The 24,758-nt window shown below is 37.2% G+C and overlaps 1 protein-coding gene across 20 annotated transcripts in view; it reads right to left on the bottom strand.

The window, feature by feature from the left end:
* Positions 1–530: 530 nt before the first annotated feature.
* Positions 531–24,758, bottom strand: part of nfasca (neurofascin homolog (chicken) a) — a 307,192-nt gene continuing 282,964 nt past the window's right edge. For 10 of the 20 annotated variants that reach the window (XM_060910012.1, XM_060910013.1, XM_060910018.1 and 7 more), the window contains 6 exons: positions 17,928–18,149; positions 15,705–15,824; positions 10,440–10,589; positions 8,817–8,948; positions 8,598–8,667; positions 531–5,024 (listed from right to left, as the gene is read on the bottom strand). In XM_060910012.1, coding sequence (XP_060765995.1) covers positions 4,796–5,024; positions 8,598–8,667; positions 8,817–8,948; positions 10,440–10,589; positions 15,705–15,824; positions 17,928–18,149 — 923 coding nt within the window. In that variant the 3' untranslated portion in view covers positions 531–4,795. Of the gene's footprint in view, positions 5,025–5,264; positions 8,446–8,597; positions 8,668–8,816; positions 8,949–10,439; positions 10,590–15,704; positions 15,825–17,927; positions 18,150–24,758 lie in introns of those variants that run through there. The other 10 variants (XM_060910028.1, XM_060910024.1, XM_060910023.1 and 7 more) reach the window with 8 other exon arrangements.

Here is a 24,758-nt window from a genome sequence, read left to right on the forward strand (position 1 = left end):
CCATTATTCATTTTTAGTATCATACTTTAAAATTAAAAATTAGCACAGACACAAAAGGTAGAGAAAATGACAGCTTTACTATAAAGAAAGGATTTTTTTCTAGCAGATTCATTTGCAGCATCTCATCGTACATGGTGAATCACGCATGGTCATATATCATTTTTCTTTTTACTACAATTAGGAGTAACCATTTGGAGTGGTGTTCCTAGACAAATGACTCAGAAGACAGTATTAATAATTATAATAATAATAATAATAATAATGTGAAAAACAGAAGTCTGATTCAGGATGTCTTCCCAAGTCCCGTACAATGTTTCTGGTACAGGCTCAGAATCCACCCCAAAACTGATCAGGATGAAAAGGTTACCAAAGGTGAAAGAATAGCTGAATGAATTATTATTATTATTATTACTACTGATAATAATAATAATAATAATAATAATAATAATAATAATAATAATAACTTAATTAACAATTATGAAATGTGATTATGTTTTGGATTAATCAGATTTTTCAGACAAAATCAATTTAAGATTAAAGGTATTTGTTTAAATGTTGATATGTGTTATTGGATTTCAGTTCTTTGACACTCATTATTTAAACACACCTTTTCTTTAATTTAGTAGCATATGCTGACTATAGTATGCATTTTTCCAGAAAATCAGTGCCCAGACAAACTGAACATGTACAAAAAAAGGGGAAAAAATATTGAAATATAATATACTGTTATAAACCTGGCCAGTCCACTAGTTCCTTCTCTCTACTCCATGGAAAAGGAAATAGTTTATGACGGCATAATTCATGTGCTTTCGTTTAATCAATGCATGCAAGTCATCAGGCTGCACCTTCATTTTAGTGACACTGATGATAAGGAAAAACAAGACAGGCAGAATAGTTGGTAGTTAAGGTATTGGAGAAAGCTGAATGATGTCCAGCAATACTGTATTCAACATACCCTAACCGACTTTTTCTCGCCATTTTTCATTTTGTACAAATCCCTACTGCCATGCTGAAGTCTATTTCAATGTTTCATTTCCTCAAGGGATGTCTGTTAGTTGGCCCTTGGAAGTCTGAGGAACTGCCAAGAAGGTATTAAGTTCTGATGATGCAATTCCCTGATTGGGGGGGTGGGGGTGTTTAAGCAAGTGTATAAACATTTGTTCATAAAAATAAACAAGAGCAATTAAATATTACAACAATTACACAGAGTTTATGTGTAAACAATAGCTATAAAATAAAAAAAACATACAACAAAACAGAGCTTTATTATGGAGTCAGTACTTGACACTAGCATTAATTTACTCTGCTAGTTAGTTAGCATACCAACTGGTTAGCATTCTTGTTATTTAGCAAACTGATATGGTTGTACATGGTTTACAGGAAATAGAGTGCATAAACTGCCAAAGAAATCTTTTTAATTACATTGTGCTTGCTGCCCACCGAAAGAGCCACTGCCCACCACAAGTGCCGCATGTGGCCACTCGTGATGCATGAATCATGACAGAAAGTCAATGAGGGTGTGTTAAAGGCAGTATTAGAACACAGGGTAGGTAAGTGGATGTCACAGGAGGAGTATATTATGAAGAAGCAAGCCCAAGTGTGATATTGAGGTATAGTGATGGTGTGAAAATTGAAGGGACAAAAATCTTGCTTCCCATAGTAACATATGCATACCAAGAGAAAGGTAAACCCCAGAGATAGGGCAAAATGCTACAATAGCAAAGCCTTTCAGCTTTCAAATTTCCTGTCCATAGATTTGTGAAACTAACAGGCTATGGAAAGGACAAATATGCACAAAAGAAAAAGAAAAATTGGCTAAACAAGGTGACATCATTCAGGAGACCAAGACTGAGGTAAGAATAAAAGCTGAATCCAAAAAAATTTCCAATCCAAGTGTATGATTTTGAACTGCATTCAGTCCAAAATAGGCTATATTTGAAACTCACATAGTATTTAACAACACAAATAAGATAGATAACATTACAGACCTAATAAATTGAGAAACAAAGACATAACTTAGTTTCAAAGCAAACTCGTTTGCGGAAGCTGACCAGCAATTTGATTAATAAAAATAAACAAATGTTGCAGTCAGTGTCAACTATCAATTTATTACAGCTGGTCTTTAGCTTAGCTAGATGTGGACACACCTGTCTTCCGCTGACTTTATATATAACTACTTTTGTCATAAAGTTAATATACAGACACACACGTTTATGATATATATGACTTTATGATATTTGGCCTAATACATTAACAATGTGGATCTGCTCTGACAGATTTGTATGAAAACTGGGGGCGGGGGGCGCTCTTGCTGGATCTTGGGGGAATCAGCACTGTCCAGATCCCATAATTAAAACACTGTTACTGTTCCATTTCTAAATGCGAAGTCAAAAATCTACAGATGGGTGACAAAGAAAACAAAACAAAAACATACATGCATACTTTGGCAACCACAAATCACCAGAACAGCTTCAGTGGACACAGGTGTAGACTATACTGGAACTGTATTGGAGGAATGAATGCTATTCATCCAGTGGATAAGTGAATGCACTCAAGTAATATTTTAAGAATGGTGGTAGAGTGCATTGTCTGACTGTTACTCCAAAAATTCCCATAGGTGTCCATTTGAGTTGAGATCTGTTGATTGTGAAGGCCACAGCATATGCTTTCATCATTTTCATCCTCATCAAATTAGTGAGTGAACTTAGTCACAGTCTTGTGAACTGTGGATGGGGGTGGTTTCATCCTTGAAACATATCACATCCATCAGGTTAGAAATATTTAATAACTGAATAAAGACGGTCAATCAGAGCAACTTTGTATTGATTTGTGATAATGCTTCCTTCTAAGGGAATAAGTGTACCCAAATCATGCAAGCAAAATGACCTCCACAGCATAAAAGAACCACCAGGTTTCCCTTTAATTTGCCACCCATCTGTAAATCAGTATTTACATTAATGAAAGACAGCACAAAGCTGTATCTGAGTAAAATAAACAAACAATATTTTTTCTGTGGCATGTAAAAGTGATAAGAAACTGAGATATATCAACACATTGGAACAGTAATACGATAACAGTAATACAAAAAAAAACCAGCACAATTAACATTTAAAACGTACATTTAATCGCAACATCCACTGTCCTTGTCCCACCATCCATTATTACACAGTATGGGTCTAATATGTATATTTTTAAAGTACATATTACTGTACCTTACATTCGGTGAGAAACTATTCAGTGACCTCATGAGACAAGCAGTTAAAATTGGGTGTTCAATAAGTTAATCAGTAATATATTAACTATATAAATTGTAAAATTAAATACAAATAAATATTTAATTATACATACACTGAGCCCTCTGCCTGAAGTAACTTGATTGGTGCTATGATACTACATTTGCAGAAGCCAGGTGGTCAAGCCCACCACTGTGAGTGGTACTTCAAGTTGCTTTTTAGGCAGTGCTGAAACCAAATTCTGAAAAAAAAAAAAGCATGCTAAATTGTATGGTCACCTGTTTAAGCAATTTAAATAATCTTTTCATATAACCTCTCACAATGCAATGTTTTAATAGTAAAATGAGACCTGTGTCTGGATCCAATTTTTTGTTTGTTTCTGTAAGATGTGGGAGATATAAAAGATTAAAATGGTTGCTAATATCAAGCATGGTTTTGATGTTAAAAATGTTCAATAATGACTTAAGTTTTCTTATGCAAACCATATAGCATTACTGCTTCCACATCTATCCATCTATTTTGTGCCTAAACACCCTATAACAAACTTACTAAAACAAGAAGACCACAGCCCAAAATATTAGGAAAAAATAGTGGATGTCAGATTAATCATCATCATCATCATCATCAGCAGCAGCAGCAGCAGCAGCCCCATAATCCAATATATAGCGCCAGCTATTAAAAAAAGAAAATTCATACAATTGTGTTTTATCGAGCTAACAGAGATAGACTTCTTTTTAACCTCTCTATTGTCTCTTGCACAAACATGACCATGCTCCAAAATAATGTGTTTTTCGTTTGTTTGTTTGCTCTGTTTTTTTTTTTGTTTGCTTTTTTGATAAATGATGATGCTTGCCTACGGCTCCATAAACATCAGCGGTGATAATTAGAAATGCTATAGATGCAGCCAATGGAAATATATTTGCAAAAATAGGCATCAAACTACAGCAGACATGCCCACTGCTAGGGCATGGGTGCCAGGAAGTATAGCATTTCAATGACTTAACAGTGGCTTAACACTAACTTAATGTTTTTTGCATTATGGAAGAAAAAAAGAAATTTGACCACCCAATTTCAACCAAAAGTAAATTATGGAAATGCATAGTGCATAGATTTTTTTAATGATACAGCAAGCTGTGCCAGCACTAATTACAGCATTCATATATCTTTTATTGATACATCTATCATATTTTTGGCATTTGCCAATGTTCCTTTGTTGATTTGGCCCACTACTGATATGTCACAGGACTGCTGCTTGTGTCTGCTTTTCTCTGATATTAGAAAGTGTGAAGGTGGGTTCAGGATTTTGAAAAATAAAAAATAAACCCCAGAAAATGCTTGAAAGTCTCAGGTTTCAATTGTCTTCCCTGTGCCCCATTGCCATAAAGGCACACTGAAGTCCAAGTTCTGAATTCCCTCCACAAGGGGTTTGTTTTCTCACCCCTGCTTTCTTCATAGGGACTGTGCATCTCAACATTAAGTGTGTATATGTGGTTCCAGATTTCTCTCTATATATATTGAATTAACTGTGTGTGCATTTGGCCTTCTGTTCATTCTGGAAGAATCTACGCCAGAGAATAGATGGCATTGACAGGTGATGTAGCCTCTGAGCTCTCATTCCCCTCCGTCTCCTCCTTATCCTTCCTGACTGTGTATTGACCTATGAAGGAGCCATCCTCATTGAACTGGCCATCTCCTCCCTCTCCATAGTCTACTAGACTGTCGTCACTTTCCTTGACATTGCCATCTAGAGAGGTCTGACTTCCCTGCAAAGGCTTGTTGTCCTCATCGCTGCTGTTGGGGTAGAAAAAAAGACAAATGGTTATGCTAACATCCCACTTTGCAGCTCTTCCAAATCTTATATTCATGAAACTGAATTTCAGTTTGAATGACAAGTACTGTAAACTGAAGCACGGACACCGCAAAGGCCGTCTATTCTTATGCTCACAAAGCAGAATTGCAGCTAGTAGTATGTAGTCTGTAAACTGAATTGTATCCACTGAATTGCACCGTTCCATTCCTATGCTTACTGCAACTAGAACAACAAGTGAAGAGTATACAGAACGGGGTAATTCAAGCTGCCATTCTCCTTTGTTACCTCTACATTTTTTCAAGCACAAAGGAGAATCTGTACTAGATAGCAAAGAGGCAACCCCCTATGTTTTACCTGTAGTTCAGGAGAAAAACAATAGTGCAAATGAATTCGAAACTAAAACATGAAAACAAAAGATTAATTTAAAAAAGACTTTCAAAGTAAACAAAGGAGGTTATGGGTCAGAGAAGTAGGTGGGGTAGATCTTTTATTTATGAACTAACTGTGTGGTTTATACAGAATCATTCTTCATGGTTCAGGCATTATTTAGTAAATAATTAGGACATGTATGTCCTTTTAACTGCACGTGGGTGCTCTTTATGAGGAGAAAGCCTAATCATGCAAGAAGTTTAATACCTCAGCAAGGTGCCAAAAAAGATGCACATTAAAAAATGCTGATGTTAACCCAAGCTTTTACCATACATTTTTAAATGAATTGATTGCTCTCATTTTGTAGAATATCATTGGGCCATGCACTTATTTACAGGAAACAAGTCAGATTGTTTTTTTTCCCCTGTGAGAACCAATAATACTGTTAATTCCTCTATACTAAAACACATTAATTTAATTTAAACTTCACATAAGCAATAAGCATTGCCTCAATATACCATATATTGTAACTTTTGCTTATGAAAATTATGATAAGGCTAGAAGACATGGTTCCTTGCTCTAACAACTCATCAGTTTCAGACCCACACCAATATCAGTGATACTGTGATTATAGGATCAGTGGAAAAACATTGGGAACAATATTAAAGTGAATTTATTAATTCCTTAATTTAAACTAGATTTAAACCATATTGGTTTCGTAGGTATACCACAATCGTCTAGCCTCTATCAAAATGAGATACAGACCAACCTGAAACTGGTTATCTAGAGTTTTTGTTTTAATCGATTAACCACCAGTTATGAGCGATACCGTAATGAGGTTCCAAGAGAAATATCTTACTGTATATGACTTAATGGGAAAAAAAATCATAAACCTTAAATGATATCCTCTATGTTAATAATGCATTAATGGATTATGTGCTTGAAGACTGAAAATGAACACTGAGATTATTCAGGCATGTCAGGGTTAACTAATAGCCAGAGATTGAAAACCTCTGAGGTGAAAAACGTGAAATACAATCTTACTATATTTTACAATGTTTAAAAAAAATTATTTAGTTGATGCATAGGGTCAAACCAGAGGTCTAACAAAGAATTATAGTAAAGAATCTCAGTGAAATTCACATTTCTTAAATAACTCACTCCAATACTGTCTATGATGGGTTGTACTGACCAACATGGTAATTGATTAAAACCAAAAACTCAAGGCAGTCAATGTATAAACTGGGAAGTAGTAAGTCTAAAGCAGCTGTTTCCTTTACTTTCATACCTTTTTCTTTCAAGAGACCTTCATGGACCAAGAGGGAAAAATGACAGTTAGAAAGAAAATAGTTAGAAGAAGCCACTGCAAAGGGACCGAAAATGTACTAATAGCTGAACATATACATCTATCCAGCATTTTATTTTCTGTTACCTTTGTTTCCCTAACAGTTTGTTCAAGCTAAAAGCTACACAGATGTTGTTTCTTCTGCTATATACTCTCGTGAATATAAAAATACTATAACAAAATAACAGTAAAATATGCCTTCTAAAACTCAAGATAGTGGTCACACTTTCACAGAACCTGGAAAAGTGAATATTTTACCATGCATAATCCATAGCTTTGAATTAATTTTGCTGCAGGCCAGATTAGAGCAGTGCCATCGTTCAACCACATGCAGGAAAACCGGTCTGTTTCAAGTTGTTAGCTGTCTTGCCAGATACAAGAACAGTACCTCAAGGGTCTCAAACCCTGACAAATGGAAAGGCACATTTGCCTTCACTGATACTGCAGTAAATCAAATTGAGCTCTGTGTCACAGGCTTTTTAAAAGTACTGTCTTCAAACAAGAAAGTAATCACTCACTTACAGTAAACTGTCTTTTATGGAAAGTGCTTCTGCACCTGATTACCTGTTTTGATTCACCATTATTCAATGTTGCTGTTACTGTAATTTGTACTAGACTCTAAGAACTCTATCACTGACTATAATTGCATTGAATTAAAGATATGTTTAACAAGTGTTTGACACCCTTGAAGAACTAGACCATGGATCTGATATCAGCTGTAGCACCTCCCATCTAGCTGTCCAGAAACAACCAATAGCTGACATGCTCAGGCTCAGAGGGATGCTGTGTGGAAAACAAATACCTGTCTTCGTTCCTTAACAATGTTTGTTGATTGGGGGGGACAAGGATTTAATTTGAGAGGGACAGAGGTGTTAGTACCAGAACTATTAATTTCTTGCAAAATACTGAGCCACTCATCATAAAATATGTAATATATAGTGATTATATTAAGATGAATTCTAAAAAGGTGATAAAACTCATAATTGGCTGCACTTTTTCCTTTTTAGTGCACCAGTTACCTCATGTTTATGACTTGCTTTGTGACGTTCCACAGAAGTAAACCACCTTTATCATAGTTTCTGCATAACATACAGTGCCTATTCATGCAGTTATAAAAATATTATGGTCTAGGTTATTTCATAAAGGCATTGGAAAACATTCCTGCCCATATTGCTAATGATTTTCTCTCATGACTACTGCTTAGAATAAAGCCATAGATATGATTAGTGCCACACTGCAAAGTCCTGTTAGCTTCTAAACAATGCATACACCATCTGTGTGGTCACACACTATGCTATATGTTATATAATGACAAAAGGAACTTATTGTTTGGTTTTAAGGTCCAGGTCAGACTTTTTAGAGCTGACATCAGCAATGCAATATGGTTCCCTTCTATAATAACAGCACTGATACACTGGTGAACCACTCCAGGGTCATTACCCAAGTACCTCTCTCAGCAAAGCTTGAGCTTACCTAATGAAACCTTTTTTTTTTTTTTTATGAATATGATCTAACAGTATTGTGGTTAGTGTAAAACACTGGGTTAAAGTTTGTTTAATTAATTAATGTTAAAATGTGTTACCAATCTTTAAATTAGATATGTTTGCAAAGTTAATTATTATTTATTAGTTTTGATTAGAATATAGAAAGTAATGTCCCCCTCGTGTCTCTACGTTTTCCAAGCTAACCTGAAACAGGCAGAAAAAGGCACTCACCATCAGGTAAAGTACACATACATGCACAACATAATATCCATATAATCATAAAGCAGAATAGAGATCAAACTGGAAACTTAATTGTGATTATATGAAGCTACTGTTAAAGCAGGACACACACTTACTGGTAATCAAATGATCCATCCTGGTCTTTGTGGTCCACATGGTCCAAAGGCAGGTCCTTTTTATCTCTCACTGAGGTCAGTGAAGGGGAATGAGCTCAGAATTAGCAAATAAATTTCAGTTCAATGAATCCAAATCTTTTATGTACCAGATCTACTGAATTACATTGTAGTGAAACACAGTGAAATATATTGTATACTGCATGGCATTCTGTATGTTACCTGGATATTTCCCTCCTCGGCTCCTCTTGATAAAGCAAACAATGAGCAGGATGAGAATGAGAAGTGCAAGGGCACACATGAGACCAATGAACCAACCCTGTGTGGCAATGTCGACTTGGTCTGTACTATAGGCTGTCAGATAACACACACACACACACACACACACACACACACACACACACACACACACACACACACAAATTGAGGAGGGATTTGGAGAGCACATAAAAGACAGATTGTGCAAGAGAAAGAAAGGAAACTGAGGTTTCTGACATTGAACCATAAGAATAATATGAGGCTAAATTTATTGATGCTGAATGAACCTAAATTATTTTCCTAAGATTTATGACCACAAAACCAAACCTGAGTCTTTAATTAATCTCTTAATCTTTCTGTAGGCAGAGGCTTCACTGAGAACTACTCTTTATCAAAAACAGATTAGCAATAAGAAGACTGAATTTGGATCTGCATTATCAAACCCTGATCTGTGATAGCAAAATTAGCCCAGAAACCACATTCTCTCCAGAGTTCTGAAGAAAACACACATAGACACACACACACACAGACACACTAACCAAAGAGAACACTTCCTTGATGCATTCTACTACTACCCCATTCAAATTACTGCATCCTGTTTGCCTGTAATATGGGGCCATGCTTCTTAGCGCTATAAACAACATTAGCTTTTGTGTTTTGCAAGCAATGTTAGCTTTTGTGTTTGTGCTTTGTAATCTTAAATTTAATCTTGACTGTCCCTGCATGTGTTTTTGTGCTTGTGGCATATTATGCTAAGAAAGGCCTATAAAGCTACTCTGAACCAGATACACTCATGTCATAAACCAGTCCAAGCCTTAGGGAAAACAAGTCTCAGAGAGAAACTGAGGATCGATATCATATTCTGCATGTTATTACAAGAGATGACCTTGAGGATTTCATTTGGTTGACCACACCCAAGGCACACAAGCATTTCAGGATGACAGGATCATCTTAAAAACTACTATGCACATTTTGATTTTCAGTACCGCACTAAAAACCACCATAATCAATAAAACCTGGTGGTATTTACAAAAGCAAAAGAGGCCTAACTGAATGATTCATTTATCTATGAAACTTTAAAAGTGACCTTTATAACTTACTTAAACTTACTTTATGATTTCACAGTAGAACATTTTCAATTGTGCAATGAGTGTGATTATTACTTTTGGATGGCAGTAACTGTACAGTTAAGAACATTTAAGTGTACCAGGATAATGTCGTTGTGCAAAATATTACAGTTGCTACAGGCTTTAGTCACCTATTACTATTCACACAACTCTCAGTGGATATGTTTTACTAATGGCTACAATAGGTAGAGCAATTTTTCTGCTACAAGAAAGGGATTCTGGGATAATTAGATTTCATTCCTTATATTATAGACTATGTCTGTGATAAGATGAATGATAATAAACCCCATTATACTTGACTTTTTGATAAACTACAGCCTGTTGCAACTAGAATCACCAATCGTACAAAATGAAATCAATTTTAGAAATCAGCTGTTCATAATATCCAAATATTTCTTCACCAGACATTGAACGAAACAACTAAACCCAGCATTGCATCCTTTATATGGCCAGCCCTCACCTCCGCTGGTTTCGAAGCTGACATACTCGCTGGTGATGCTGGGCTGTTCGTGGGAATACACACGGAGCCGGTATTTAGCTCCAGCTATCAATCCAGCCAGCTTAATGGGGGGTTCATGTTTTAACAGCACACTTTTCATAGACCCATTACCTTAGGAGGAGATACAAGACAAATTGTCTGTGAATCCAGGACACAACAACCTGCCAAAAGCCATGACTGGAAGCAGCCTTTACTTCCATGAGATGGAAGGTGCTGTGGATGTATTGAGACTAGAAGATGAAAGTCAGTACTCATACTGTGTGTCAATTACGTAACTTTTAAGACTGATCATTTGAGGAATTTCAAAAGTGTCTAAAGAAGTCACAGCCTAATAGAAATGTCACCCTAGACAGTATGGCACAGTACAGCATGGTAACAAATTGAATTCAGAGGTATCTATATCCATATACACTGATCAACCATAACATTAAGACCACTGACAGGTGAAGTGAATAACATCTCATTACAATGGCATCTGTCAAGGGGTGGGATATATTAGGCATCAAGAGAACAGTCAGTTCTTGAAGTTGATGTGATGGAAGCAGGGAAAATAGGCAAGCATAAGGATCTGAGCAACTCTTACAAGGGCCAAATTGTGATGGCTCAATGACTGGGTCTGAGCATCTCCAAAATGGCACATCTTGTGGGGCATTCCCGGTATGCAGTGGTTAGTGCCTACCACAAGTGGTCCAAGGAAGGACAACTGGTGAACCAGTGACAGGGTCGTGAGTGTTGAAGGCTTACTGATTTGCATTGGGCATGAAGGCTAGCCCAAATGGTCCAATCCCACAGAACAACTACTGTAGCACAAACTGCTCAAAAAGTTAATGTTGGCTAAAAAAAGAAAGTTTTCAGCATTAACGCTTTGGGGTCTGAGGATATTTTCTGGCACTAATGATTTTGGCATGCTCTGATTTTGTTGTCAGTTTCAACAAATCTAAGCAGTATTTTCAAGGTCATATGACTTTTTTGTATTCAGCTCAAGTTCAGCTACAATAATATCTATGTAGTATGTATGTCCTGATTGTACTTAAAAAAAATTACAGTTAAATGAATATGTTGTTAAAAGCAGTTTTAGAATTTTGTTGGAATGTATGAAAAAACTGACCTTACCCATTGTGACGAACTCTTTTGATCACGAGGTGATTCTCTTCAGTCTTAGGCATGTATCAAGCACAAAAACTTAAATCTGCTCCATTGATTTGGACAATTAACTGGCCATCAAAAAAAAAAATATATGTCCTATTGTTTTGGGATAAAGAGTTGGCAGTGGGAGGGGATTCAATGAGAAGGGTGAAAATCTCCATTCCATTCAGTGAGATGAGTGAAAACCCTTCCCACTGCCAACTCTTAATCCCATCAGGTCAAGTCACAATGGGTAAGGTAATGTTTTTTCGCACATTCCAACACAGTTCTAAAACTACTTTTTACAACAGCTTCATTTATCTGGTATTTGACTTTATTTTGGTATTTGACTCTATTCAGTGTGTCTTGAAATGAACTCTTGTACTATTTTTGCTCAGTTCAGAGCCACAACCTATTCTGTTACTCTGTTACACAATTACTCTGCAATTTTGTTCCCACTTCAACTCCAAATTTTACTCTCTAAACTCAAAATAGAGCAAAATTAACTATTTTTGATGAAAATACTTTTAACTCTGGAAAAACTGCTCAGTCATTTTTCCTGTGCATGCACTACAGCACACGCATATCAACCGATCTGCTCATAATAAACAGAAGAAATATTTACACTTACCCAAGTTGATATTCTGCTGGATTGAGTCTCTCTCTCTCCCTCTCTACATGTATACAGTATATATATATAATTTTTTAAAAAAGGCACTACTCTTCATCAGTGTCTCAGTTCTCAAGATTGAATTGAATCGCTGTCCTGATTCATCCGAAGCGCATTAAATCCGCATGCCATCTCGCAACAACTTTTACCACCAAATAGCCTGAATTATGTCTGACAGATTTTATCCTGTTTACAGTAGGCGTTCTCACTGCGAAAGAGAAACCAATGGAAACCGAAAGAGTGAAAGTGATTATCATGCCGTTACCATGTGAATAGTCTTTTATGAATACATAAGTGGGCGCTCAGCACTCCGACTCCGGTGTGACTGAATAAGGTGACAAGTTTTATGTTTCATCTAATTTAGGTAATTTTAAAAATATAATATTATTTGGCAGTGGGCACATAGAAAAGTGTAAAGTATAAAGTTTGTCAATATGTTTATCATGCTTGTATGATAAAAACTCAAAGATATTTATCTAAATACATGGCCTACTCATTCTAAACCTGTCGAGTTTTCCTGGCGAAGCTCTTGACCCCAAAGGGTTAACTTTTTCAGCAGTTTGTGCTACAGTAGCTCTTCTGTGGGATTGGACCATCTGGACCAGCCTTCGTGCCCCATGCAAATTAAATGAGCCTTCGACATCCATGACCCTGTTGCCGGTTCACCGGTTGTCCTTCCTTGGACCACTTTTGGTAGGTACTAACCATTGCATATCGGGAACACCCCACAAGATGTGCTATTTTGGAGGTGCTCAGACTCAGTCATCGAGTCATCACAATTCGGCCCTTGTCAAAGTCGCTCAGATCCTTACGCTTGCCCATTTTCCCTGCTTCCTTCACATTAACTTCAAGAACTGACTGTTCGTTTGCCGCCTAATATATCCCACCCCTTGACAGATGCCAATGTAATGAGATTATCGATGTTATTCACTTTGCCTGTCAGTGGTGTTATGGCTGATTGGTGTACAAAGCCAAGTGTGCCAACAGTTTAGATTGTATTTACAATGCTAATTTACATTTAATTTTAGTAAGCAACAAGAAAGCATTACTATAAATAAATAAATACAATTGTATATTAAAACTGTGATATTGCCAAGCAATTTTGATAAAGCATATTTTAAACAAGAAAACTCTGGCAGATAATTACTATGCTAATGAGCCATATTGAGACATTATCAGAACATTAATGGTCAGAACATTTATATTAATGTTCTTTGATTCTGAATCAGGACTGCCAATCAAGGGTTAATAGAAACAATTGAGCAACAGTCTCAAATGTCTACAGACCTTTCTCAAATGAAAATGCACACCAACATCACATCATGCCTTCTCAGAGAAAAGCCAAGCTAGCATAATGGTGTTAAGAGCATGATCATTACTTGAGTGGTATTCCAGAAGCTGGTGACAGCATGCAACATGCTAAAATATGAAGCAGTTACACAATGCTTGTCAAGAATTCAGCCTTTTCCACTCCCTGAATTTTACCACAGCACATGCCTTTACTGTGAACAACCACAGCAACAATAAATTATGGGGCAAGGGTGATGACTAGCTAAAGCTACAAGGTGAGCCAAACTGAGGATATTTGCTCAGTGCTGTTCATTTTTAGTGTCCCACAGAAACGTAATGAAATACTGACCTATCATTTGTAGCTTTAGCCTTTTTTTTGGGGGGGGGGGGGGAGAGAGAAAAAAACCTAATGGTTTTTCCATTAAAAAAAATGATGGGCATGCTATATTTTCTTGGTTGTCTTCATGAGCATATTAACGCACAGAGAATGTATAATGCATTGAAAAGCAGTATATAATGTGTTAAATTTTTGTGTGAGGTATAAACTACAACAAATCAAGGCAACGCCAGACAATCAATTCTCCTGTCCACCTTCACAAGCCATTTCACAGTATGGCACACACAGAGCATGTGGTAGCCAGGTACTTCACAGGACTAGAGTGTAGGAGAAAGGGAGAGAGATAGAAGGTAGGCTCATCAATTATCTAATTACATATCCTGTTTTGTGAGTGGAGAAGTCTGCAGAGGTTACTTTGCAATGTTTTTGTGTGTGTTTGCTTGATACCATACCATGATATCTAATCCACCCACTACTCCTCTCCACAAAATACAGGTTCATATTCATATTTTGTAAGGCCTACTTAGATGAAACCACTAACCAGCATACATTTACACCATCTCAGAGTGTGATTGCATCATCATACCCTCATGTACATGTTTCAAGATCGAGCCTGTGATTCTGATAGCCCCCTTGAGATAAAGTTGGATTGAAAACCTTTACCCCTTCATTATCCCTCTCCCCTAAAAGACAAAAGAGGAATACAGTAAAGACCTAGGTTGTGCATTAGATGCCAGCCAGGTTGTTGCAGTTTGCTCACTAGACAAGAACTGTGAGCCAAGCTAAGCAGCAGTGAGGCAGCCATACAAAGAAATATTAGCGTAAAAGGCACATGGGGTGGAGGTAGACAATCAGATTCAAATGGTAGTGAAAAATATAGAGATGTGAAGAAGGAAAGACCAAGAGAGAAAGAGGAGAGAGAGAATGAGACAAAGGGAGACTGTTATCCACCATCAGCTTCTTACTACATAGCTCCTGAATCGCCTGCATAAATGCAGTGAAACTTTTGTATCACAAGAGCGAGCTTTAATTATATGTCATATGTTAATCCCAAAGTACTATATGAAAACATACAGGATTAAAATTAGGGATATAGTTACAAGCATCTGTCATCTGTATCCTAATCCTAATCTGTAAATTAGGCAGAAATGTATAATGGTTGTTAGTTACATAAGGAAGGGGAGATTTTCATCAGAGAGAAATGTTTTGAGTGGTGATATCTCTAAGCATTTGGTTTAATGAAGATTTTTCTCTTTTGGGACATTTTACTACCTGCTCACTCAAAATAAGTGGTCCTTTTTATTACTATTTGTCTCGTTCTCTCATTTTCTTTCCTCTTAATCACACTTTCTTTGTCCCACATTTACTCAAATCTCTCCGTTTCTGCAAGCCACCAGAAAGAATAGGAGCTTCCTAAAAGGAACTTTAAAGACTTGTGAGGACACAAACCCAAAGCCCAGCGAAATTACTAAGACAGGCTCGTTTCACCTCTCAGAGATGGCAGATGAAACAGCACTGCTGCTTTGTTCTTTCTAAAGTGCATGGATTGAATACCTATAAGGGTCTTTGTAAAAGAATGTGCATAATACGTGTAGCTGTTAGATATGATAAATGGTCCACTTTCTAAACTTTCACAGAACAAATGGAGCTGGAATTCACAGCAGTATCTGTGACTAAGCCTAACTCTGCAACAAACTTGGCAAGTTTTTCAGATGATACTGGTCTTGATTTATGTCCTAGCAAGCCCAATCAAAAGTACTGAGGTTCCCTTCATAAGCTCTCAGTGAGAGAATCTGGGTCTTACTGTCCAATGTGAACTCTAGCACAAACTCGCTGCTGTCAACCGTGAAGTTGTGCTTCCAGCTGACGTTAGCATAGTCACTGTTAGCATCCACGGTCAGATTCCAGATCTTTACATGCGGAACTAAGCAGAACAGGTGGGAGAGGAGTACATTTCACAAATTTCAACCACTGGAGGAAAGTGACAAGAGCGAATACTTACTACACCAGCATGTTAGAGTCACACTACTTTAATACCATTTTGTTAAAATTTCCAAATTTAATGTGATGAAGGCCCTTCTAAAGCCTCTACATCACATTCTGTAGGGACTATCTTTTAATCTCATAAAGGAATAACAAGTGAACTGGCTGACAGAGTACAAATAATTATATATATATACATATATATATACACAGTGGGGCAAAAAAGTATTTAGTCAGCCACCAATTGTGCAAGTTCTCCCACTTAAAAAGATGAGAGAGGCCTGTAATTTTCATCATAGGTACACTTCAACTATGAGAGACAGAATGGGGGGAAAGAATCCAGGAAATCACATTGTAGGATTTTTAATGAATTAATTGGTAAATTCCTCGGTAAAATAAGTATTTGGTCACCTACAAACAAGCAAGATTTATGGCTCTCACAGACCTGTAACTTCTTTAAGAGGCTCCTCTGTCCTCCACTCGTCACCTGTATTAATGGCACCTGTTTGAACTTATCAGTATAAAAGACACCTGTCCACAACCTCAAACAGTCACACTCCAAACTCCACTATGGCCAAGACCAAAGAGTTGTCAAAGGACACCAGAAACAAAATTGTAGACCTGCACCAGGCTGGGAAGACTGAATCTGCAATAGGTAAGCAGCTTGGTGTGAAGAAATCAACTGTGGGAGCAATTATTAGAAAATGGAAGACATACAAGACCACTGATAATCTCCTTCGATCTGGGGCTCCACGCAAGATCTCACCCTGTGGGGTCAAAATGATCACAAGAATGGTGAGCAAAAATCCCAGAACCACACAGGGGGACCTAGTGAATGACCTGCAGAGAGCTGGGACCAAAGTAGCAAAGGCTACCATCAGTAACACACTACGCCGCCAGGGACTCAAATCCTGCAGTGCCAGACGTGTCCCCCTGCTTAAGCCAGTACATGTCCAGGCCTGTCTGAAGTTTGCTAGAGAGCATTTGGATGATCCAGAAGAGGATTGGGAGAATGTCATATGGTCAGATGAAACCAAAATAGAACATTTTGGTAAAAACTCAACTTGTCATGTTTGGAGGAGAAAGAATGCTGAGTTGCATCCAAAGAACACCATACCTACTGTGAAGCATGGGGGTGGAAACATCATGCTTTGGGGCTGTTTTTCTGCAAAGGGACCAGGACGACTGATCCATGTAAAGGAAAGAGTGAATGGAGCCATGTATCGTGAGATTTTGAGTGAAAACCCCCTTCCATCAGCAAGGGCATTGAAGATGAAACGTGGCTGGGTCTTTCAGCATGACAATGATCCCAAACACACCGCCTGGGCAACGAAGGAGTGGCTTTGTAAGAAGCATTTCAAGGTCCTGGAGTGGCCTAGCCAGTCTCCAGATCTCAACCCCATAGAACATCTTTGGAGGGAGTTGAAAGTCCGTGTTGCCCAGCGACAGCCCCAAAACATCACTGCTCTAGAGGAGATCTGCATGGAGGAATGGGCCAAAATACCAGCAACAGTGTGTGAAAACCTTGTGAAGACTTACAGAAAACGTTTGACCTCTGTCATTGCCAACAAAGGGTATATAACAAAGTATTGAGATGAACTTTTGTTATTGACCAAATACTTATTTTCCACCATAATTTGCAAATAAATTCTTTAAAAATCAGACAATGTGATTTTCTGGATTTTTTTTTCTTCTAATTTTGTCTCTCATAGTTGAGGTATACCTATGATGAAAATTACAGGCCTCTCTCATCTTTTTAAGTGGGAGAACTTGCACAATTGGTGACTGACTAAATACTTTTTTGCCCCACTGTGTGTGTATATATAAAATTATCAATAGTAATTTGGGGAAAATGTCTTTAAGGGCAAAGGTCAACTCTCATTCAAGCCACTGGTCAAAAAAGGCCATTTAAGCTTGCCAAGACATCCATATCATGAATACATCATATGCAATGTCAAACTTAGTTCAGTCAGCTAGAACTGCAATTGAATAAACTGCCTTCTACTTTTACACTGGCTTTCTATCCTGAAGTCTGTGCAAATACCCAGCATGAAAGGCAGGGTGGGGTGGGTTGTAGTGGTCGTGGTAGTACTGGTAGTGGTAGTTGTAGGAGTAGCTGTAGTTGGAGCAGGAGTAGTGGGGATGGCATCTGTTGTAGGGGCAATGGTAGTAGTTGTTGAGGTTGTAATGGTTGCACTTGGGATGGTAAGTAGGGAAAAGGGGGGAAGAAGAGTTGCAAACACCACAGCATCTGTAGAATCAATTGCTGAGAGAGGAAGAGAACAGCAGTTAAGCATATCAAAATGTAGTTAGCAGCACAAAAGAGACACAAGCAGAGACCATGAACTACAATGCTGGACAGAATTCCCACAACTATAATTTAGAAATTCTTCTACTTCTGCCATACAAAATAAATTGTAAGGAAGCTTCTAACTTGCAATGAAATTACAGACAGACAGACAGACAGACAGACAGACAGACAGATAGATAGATAGATAGATAGATAGATAGATAGATAGATTCAGTTTATTACAAAGTATTCTGAATTGCATACCGGCACCAGATTTCACACTTTCCACTCATTTAAGATAAGTACACTGGATTTCAGTTCCAGTCCTGGAGAACCCCAGCTCTGCTCTTGATGGGTTTGTTAATTAGCTGATTAGTTGAGTCAGGTCTATTAGTCTTTATGCATTAGAAATATATTGCGACATATTAACAGCACAATTCAACGTGATATTAATATACTGTATGTCAAAATTTATATTGAAGATATACACACTGGCCATTTTATTAGGAACACCTGTGTCCCTGCTCATTCATGCAGTCATCCAGTCACGTGGGAGTAGTGCAATGTATAAAATCATGCAGCTACACGTCGAGCTTCAGTTAATGTTCAAATCAAACAGAGTGGGGGAAAATGTGATCTCTATAACTTTGATTTTTGGTGCCAGATATGCTGGTTTGGGTATTTCAGAATCTGCTGCCATTTTCATGCACAACAGTTTCTACAGTTTATATAGAATGGTACAAAAATAAATAAATACAGTAAGCAGCAGTTCTGCCAGAGGAAATGCCATGTTGGTGATTGAGGTCAGAGAAAAATGGACAGACTGGTTTGAGCTAACTCAAATAACAACTCTTTACAACTGTGGTGAGCAGAAAAGCATTTCAGAACGCACAAAATGTTATGCAAAACTAGGTTTGTGTGATAAACAAAATGATCATCCCTACATGATATTACATTGCCATGATATCCAGTGACATTTATTACAAATTATATTCACAGACCTGCCTTTTATGCATTTTCCATAGGAATTGTGCAAAAACATTGGAGAATGCTAATACAAGTTATCACTCAAACATATGTCAGATGAGCAGTCTTTGTCTTCCCAATAAAATGAGTCAAGTAACATACAAATCTGGAATGATTTGTGCAGGTATTTTGAACTTTATTATATATTTAAGAGTGTGCTACTTGCATAATTACATAAATATATAGATACTGCACAATGTAGAACTGACAGATGCAACCGTCTAGTTTATTTTATTTTATTCTATTATTGTATTCTATTGTTAAGCTTAATTTGTGCTGGACAGTGCTGTTGTGACACTCGATTTTCCCTTAGTATTAATAAAGTATTCTGTATTTGTATTCGTAAATCTTCAATTAACAAACATTTCCTGGAAACCCCATACCCTTCCCCAATCTCATGTGCTCTTGTCTCATGTTGAGATGTTTGCATGGGCAGGTAAATAGAGAATATTTTAAGTTCATTAATGTTGAAATAAAATCCATCAATGTATGTTCAAGTTAGCTAACATTAGACAAGCATATATTTAACATTGATGTACAATGTTTATTAAGTATGGAACATGTTGGAACATTTAGAGTGGCCTGAGTGTTTTCTGAAAGAAAAGAAACATCAAATATTGGGTGTGGCAGACTCAAGAGTTACTTCATTTTGGTTGTTTGAATTACCACATGAACTGATGCAAAACTGCCACCAAGTGGTGATATTGTTTAAATGTTGTTCCTCATTGGATAATATAGTTGTGGGAAATCCATCACGGAAAACATGTCCACCACCATTAACCATACCATTTTACAACAATTCAGAAGGGGTCAAAGTATCTCTGTACACAACATTAATGAAAATATAGTGAATAATATATGATTGAAAAGAGACTAGACACCCTTACTCTTTCAGATCTTCAGCTAGTCAAAGCCTTCAAAATAATGCAACATCACAGAACCACACCTTTCCTTTTATTAATCCATGCAAATGCAGCCACAGAGACTAAGCATTAAAGCAAAGCTCAACAATTCTGACATCTCATTAGAGCCACTCAGCAGGCAAAATGTGAAATATGTATGATGGTTAAGAACAGCCAGCAGGATATGAAACTGCATAAACACTAAGGTTATGCCTATCAGAGCTCAGTGACAGTACTATTTACCAAATCATTATGCTTTCTACAAAATACAGTGGATGTGAGCTCTGCATTCCCAATGGCCAGCAAGCAAGCATCTCACTGCAATCTTACCTTTAGAATACCCTGGAGTAACAAAAGATAAATATGGAGCTAACTATAACTGTATAGAATAAAATGAAATAAAAGCATAGAGGCAAAAGTGCAAGCATTGATTGTACATGAATTTAAGCAGTGAATAAACAATTCCTAAACTTCTTACTTAAAGGAAGTTGTAGGAAGCATGCTCAGATATTAAGATGAAGATCTTTAAAGCCTTTGAAGCAAAGCAATTTACTCAATGAGTAAGAGTTGAGTTTTTCAAAACGGCATTAAACCTTAAATACTCCTACATGGTATTTGTGGTTATACAACCCCAATTTACAAAAAGTAGGGACAGTAAATTGAAATTTAAATTAAAACTGAAAACAATGATGTTAAATAATCTTTGACCTGTATTGCATTCAAAACAACACAGATGCACTTTTTTTATGTTTTACCTCATAAATTTTATTGTTTTGTCAAAAATAAACATCTCAATTTTGATTCTTGCAACAAATTTCAAAAGAAAGTTGGGACAGTAAAGCATTTACCAATTTGTAATGTTGCCATTCCTTCTCACAACACTGAAAGGCTGTTCAGGGACTTAAGACACCAAGTAATGAAGCATTTCAGGTGTTATTTTGTCCCATTCTTCCTGCAAACAGGCCTTAAGGCGTGCAACAAGATGGGGTCATCGTTGTTATATTTTTCATTTCAAAATTTTCCATACAATTGTCTATTGGGCGGCACGGTGGTGTAGTGGTTAGCGCTGTTGCCTCACAGCAAGAAGGTCCTGGGTTCGAGCCCCGGGGCCGGCGAGGGCCTTTCTGTGCGGAGTTTGCATGTTCTCCCCGTGTCCGCGTGGGTTTCCTCCGGGTCCTCCGGTTTCCCCCACAGTCCAAAGACATGCAGGTTAGGTTGACTGGTGACTCTAAATTGATCGTAGGTGTGAATGTGAGTGTGAATGGTTGTCTGTGTCTATGTGTCAGCCCTGTGATGACCTGGCGACTTGTCCAGGGTGTACCCCGCCTTTCGCCCGTAGTCAGCTGGGATAGGCTCCAGCTTGCCTGCGACCCTGTAGAAGGATAAAGCGGCTAGAGATAATGAGATGAGATGAGATTCTCTATTGGGGACAGACACCCTCTCCTTCCACAGCCATGATTTTTGTAATGTATGCAGAATGTGTTTTTGCATTGTCTTGTTGAAATAACCCTGGAAAACATGTCATCTTGAAGGCAGCATATGTTGCTAATGATGGTCCTTTTCATCTTTGCTCTGGAGCACATGGTATCCGTTTCTTCCAAAAAAGACCTGAAATACTGATTTCTCTGACAACAATACATGTTTCCACTGTGTGATGGTCCATCCCAGATGTCTCCAAGCCCAGAGAAGTCGACGGCGCTTCTGGACACAGTTAACATAAGGCTCCCTTTTTGCATAGTAAATTTTAACTGGCATTTGTGGATTGCTTGAGAAAGGTTTGCCAAAGTAATCTTAAGCCCACATGGTTATATCAGCTATAGATAAATGATGGTTCTTGATGCAGTGCCTTCTGAGGGATCGAAGACCACAGGTGTTCAGCTTAGGCTTGCACCCTTGCCCTTTAGATACCGAAATTCCTCCAGACTCCTTAAATTGTTTTATTATTATTATTATTATTATTACTACTACTACTAATAATAATAATAATAATAATGATGATAATAAAAATAAATGTTTATTACTTATATAGTGCATTTCGCATGCATATATGATCAAATGTGCTTAAAATACCATACATAAAAAATAAAAGAATACACATATAAATGAAATTATATCCTAAAAAAATAATATAAAAAACATAAAATATTGCTTAGCTGTAATATTATAATTGAGAAATATCAATTACTAAAAGCTAAATTAATGTGTTTTAAGTTTAAAACTAGATAAATTATAAGCATCTCTTATACGCTACCAAATTAACTTGGTAGTGTATTCCAAAGCTTTGGAGCTGCTGATGCAAATGCCCTATCACCTAATGTCTTTTTAGTTATGAATGGTAATTGTTTCAATAAAAGCTCATTATTAGATCTTAAACGATACTTGAACACCTCTTTGATCTCAATTAAACTAGATATATAATTGGGGCACAGTACTTAATAGCTTTAAAAGTAATTACTAAAATTTTAAAATTTATCCTTAATTTAACTGGTAGCCAGTGCAAGGAACATTAAAATTAATCATAATTATGCACCATAGAGGGTGAAATATCCAAATCCCTTCCAATCTTTCTTTATGGAACATTGTTTTTAAACATTTCAATATTTTTCTCCTGTATTTTTTGACAAACTGGAGATCCTGAGCCCATCTTTGCTCCTCAAAGACGAGGCCTTTCCTGGATACTGATTTTGTACCAAATCATAATTACAATCACTTGTTGACATCACATGTTTCAAATCACATCATTATTTGTTTTACCTCATTTTTAGCCCTAAACTGACCCATCCCAACATTTTTTTTTCCAAAAGTGTTGCAGGCCTGAAATGCAGGGATGGATGTATATTAACAAATGAAATGAAGCTGACCAGAGAAAATATGAAATATCTTGGGTTCATACTGTCTGCAATGAAATACAAGTTAAAGTAAATTTAGAAATCACTGCTTTCTTTTTATATTTGCATTTTCCATACCCTCCCAACATTTTCTGATTTGGGGTTGTATAACATTGATGGAGACACTTATCTCAGCAGTAATACCCAACAGCTCTCTGTTTCTAAGGCATTTCACAATATAAAACCCTTATAGGAAATCGCTCATTCATGAAGGCATCATTTCCTGCATGCTTAAGTGTGAAATGAGAAGAGCATGCTGGGACAGGCCACATGAGACATGTGACAGTAAGGGGCTCCATGATAATGGTGCTCTCAGGGATCAGGGGTCAACTGAAAAGGAATTACTGTAAAAGTAAGAAGTAAAAGAAAACTCTTATTTACCTGAAACTAAATCTCAAACCTATAAGCAAGTATAGGCTAGTAAAAACAATCTTGCTGGTGAACATAACACCATTTATTTAAGCAAGTATTAGTGTCAGTAAGTGGTAACAGCCGTGCAATGAATGTGTCCCATCCCTGAAAGCACATAGTGATATGGACAGAAATATAAGGGCTGACATACAAACTGAAAGATAGCCATTATAGTAGCCAGTGCAGTTAAGACCACTTCATTAAAGTGTACATGTTTTTGTGGAATACTCCATCACACCAACATGTACACCTCACTGTGTAAATCATCAGCATTTTTCATCCCCAAGTCTTTGATAAGTTAAGCATAACGGACTGTATTCAGTGTTGAGTTAAAGTAGCATTAAGTAAGAATTTTACCTTAAAATATCACCTTCAAAAGCATTCTGATGGTACACTGACTTGTAATAGGGAGAATGGCTTGTTTTCCATCTTGTCTCCGTGCCTGGTTCACCAGTTATAGCACGATGTAATTCTGGTGGCATGTCCTGGAGACATCTCGTGAGAACTGTGAAAAACTTTACAGCACAATGAGAACTGCATAACGCTTTACAGTACCACAGCTATGTACATCAGTACGAACATCATGGCTGAGGCAAAGAAACCAAACACTGTTGGAGGAAGCCAGGAAGAGAAAAAGAGAGAGTGACTGAGCAAAAGACCAGACAAGATTAACCTTGGACTGGCTTTTACTCATTGGTATGAGCTAAGAGAGAAAAAAAGGCTACAAGACACTAGATTTTGATCATAAGCCAAATCAGTCCATTTCAACAGAGGTTTAGCTGCTAGCTACATCTCAAGGTGATGTTAGCAAAGATAATCGGCACTGCTAAGGGCTCTTGCGTTGGTTGCTTTTTAGCTTTGTTGCCAAGCCTGCCACCCAAGTAACTTTGCCAGTCTCACGCCAAATAAGCCATGAAAGCTTACAACTTTGCAAACCTATCTTGGCTAGCTTGTAATAAATTACACTGCCCAATGTATATTGTGTACAATATGTGCCTATATTATGTCGCCAACAACATTTTATTGTTCCAGTAAAATATAACAACCTATTAACTAAAGTAATCCTTTTATTAAAAATGAAAAAAAAAGAATAACAGATGGGCCTTTTCTTAATAAATTTTTATAAACATTTCTATTACCTCCATTTGCTTCTCTTTTCAGCAGTCTGTAAAATGATAGCTCTGATTTCTTATTAAATCTATTTGTATAGTCAAGTGACAACACCCCCTTCCTATCTTAGATCTGTTTTTGTTGTTGCTGTTTTGTGTGTGTGTGTGTGTGTGTGTGTGTGTGTGTGTGTGTGTGTGTGTGTGTGTGTGTGCGCGTGTGTGTGTAGTGTTTTTTTGCAGCATTATAGC

This window comes from Neoarius graeffei, chromosome 26, assembly GCF_027579695.1.
Source record: "Neoarius graeffei isolate fNeoGra1 chromosome 26, fNeoGra1.pri, whole genome shotgun sequence".
NCBI classification, from domain to species: domain Eukaryota; kingdom Metazoa; phylum Chordata; class Actinopteri; order Siluriformes; family Ariidae; genus Neoarius; species Neoarius graeffei.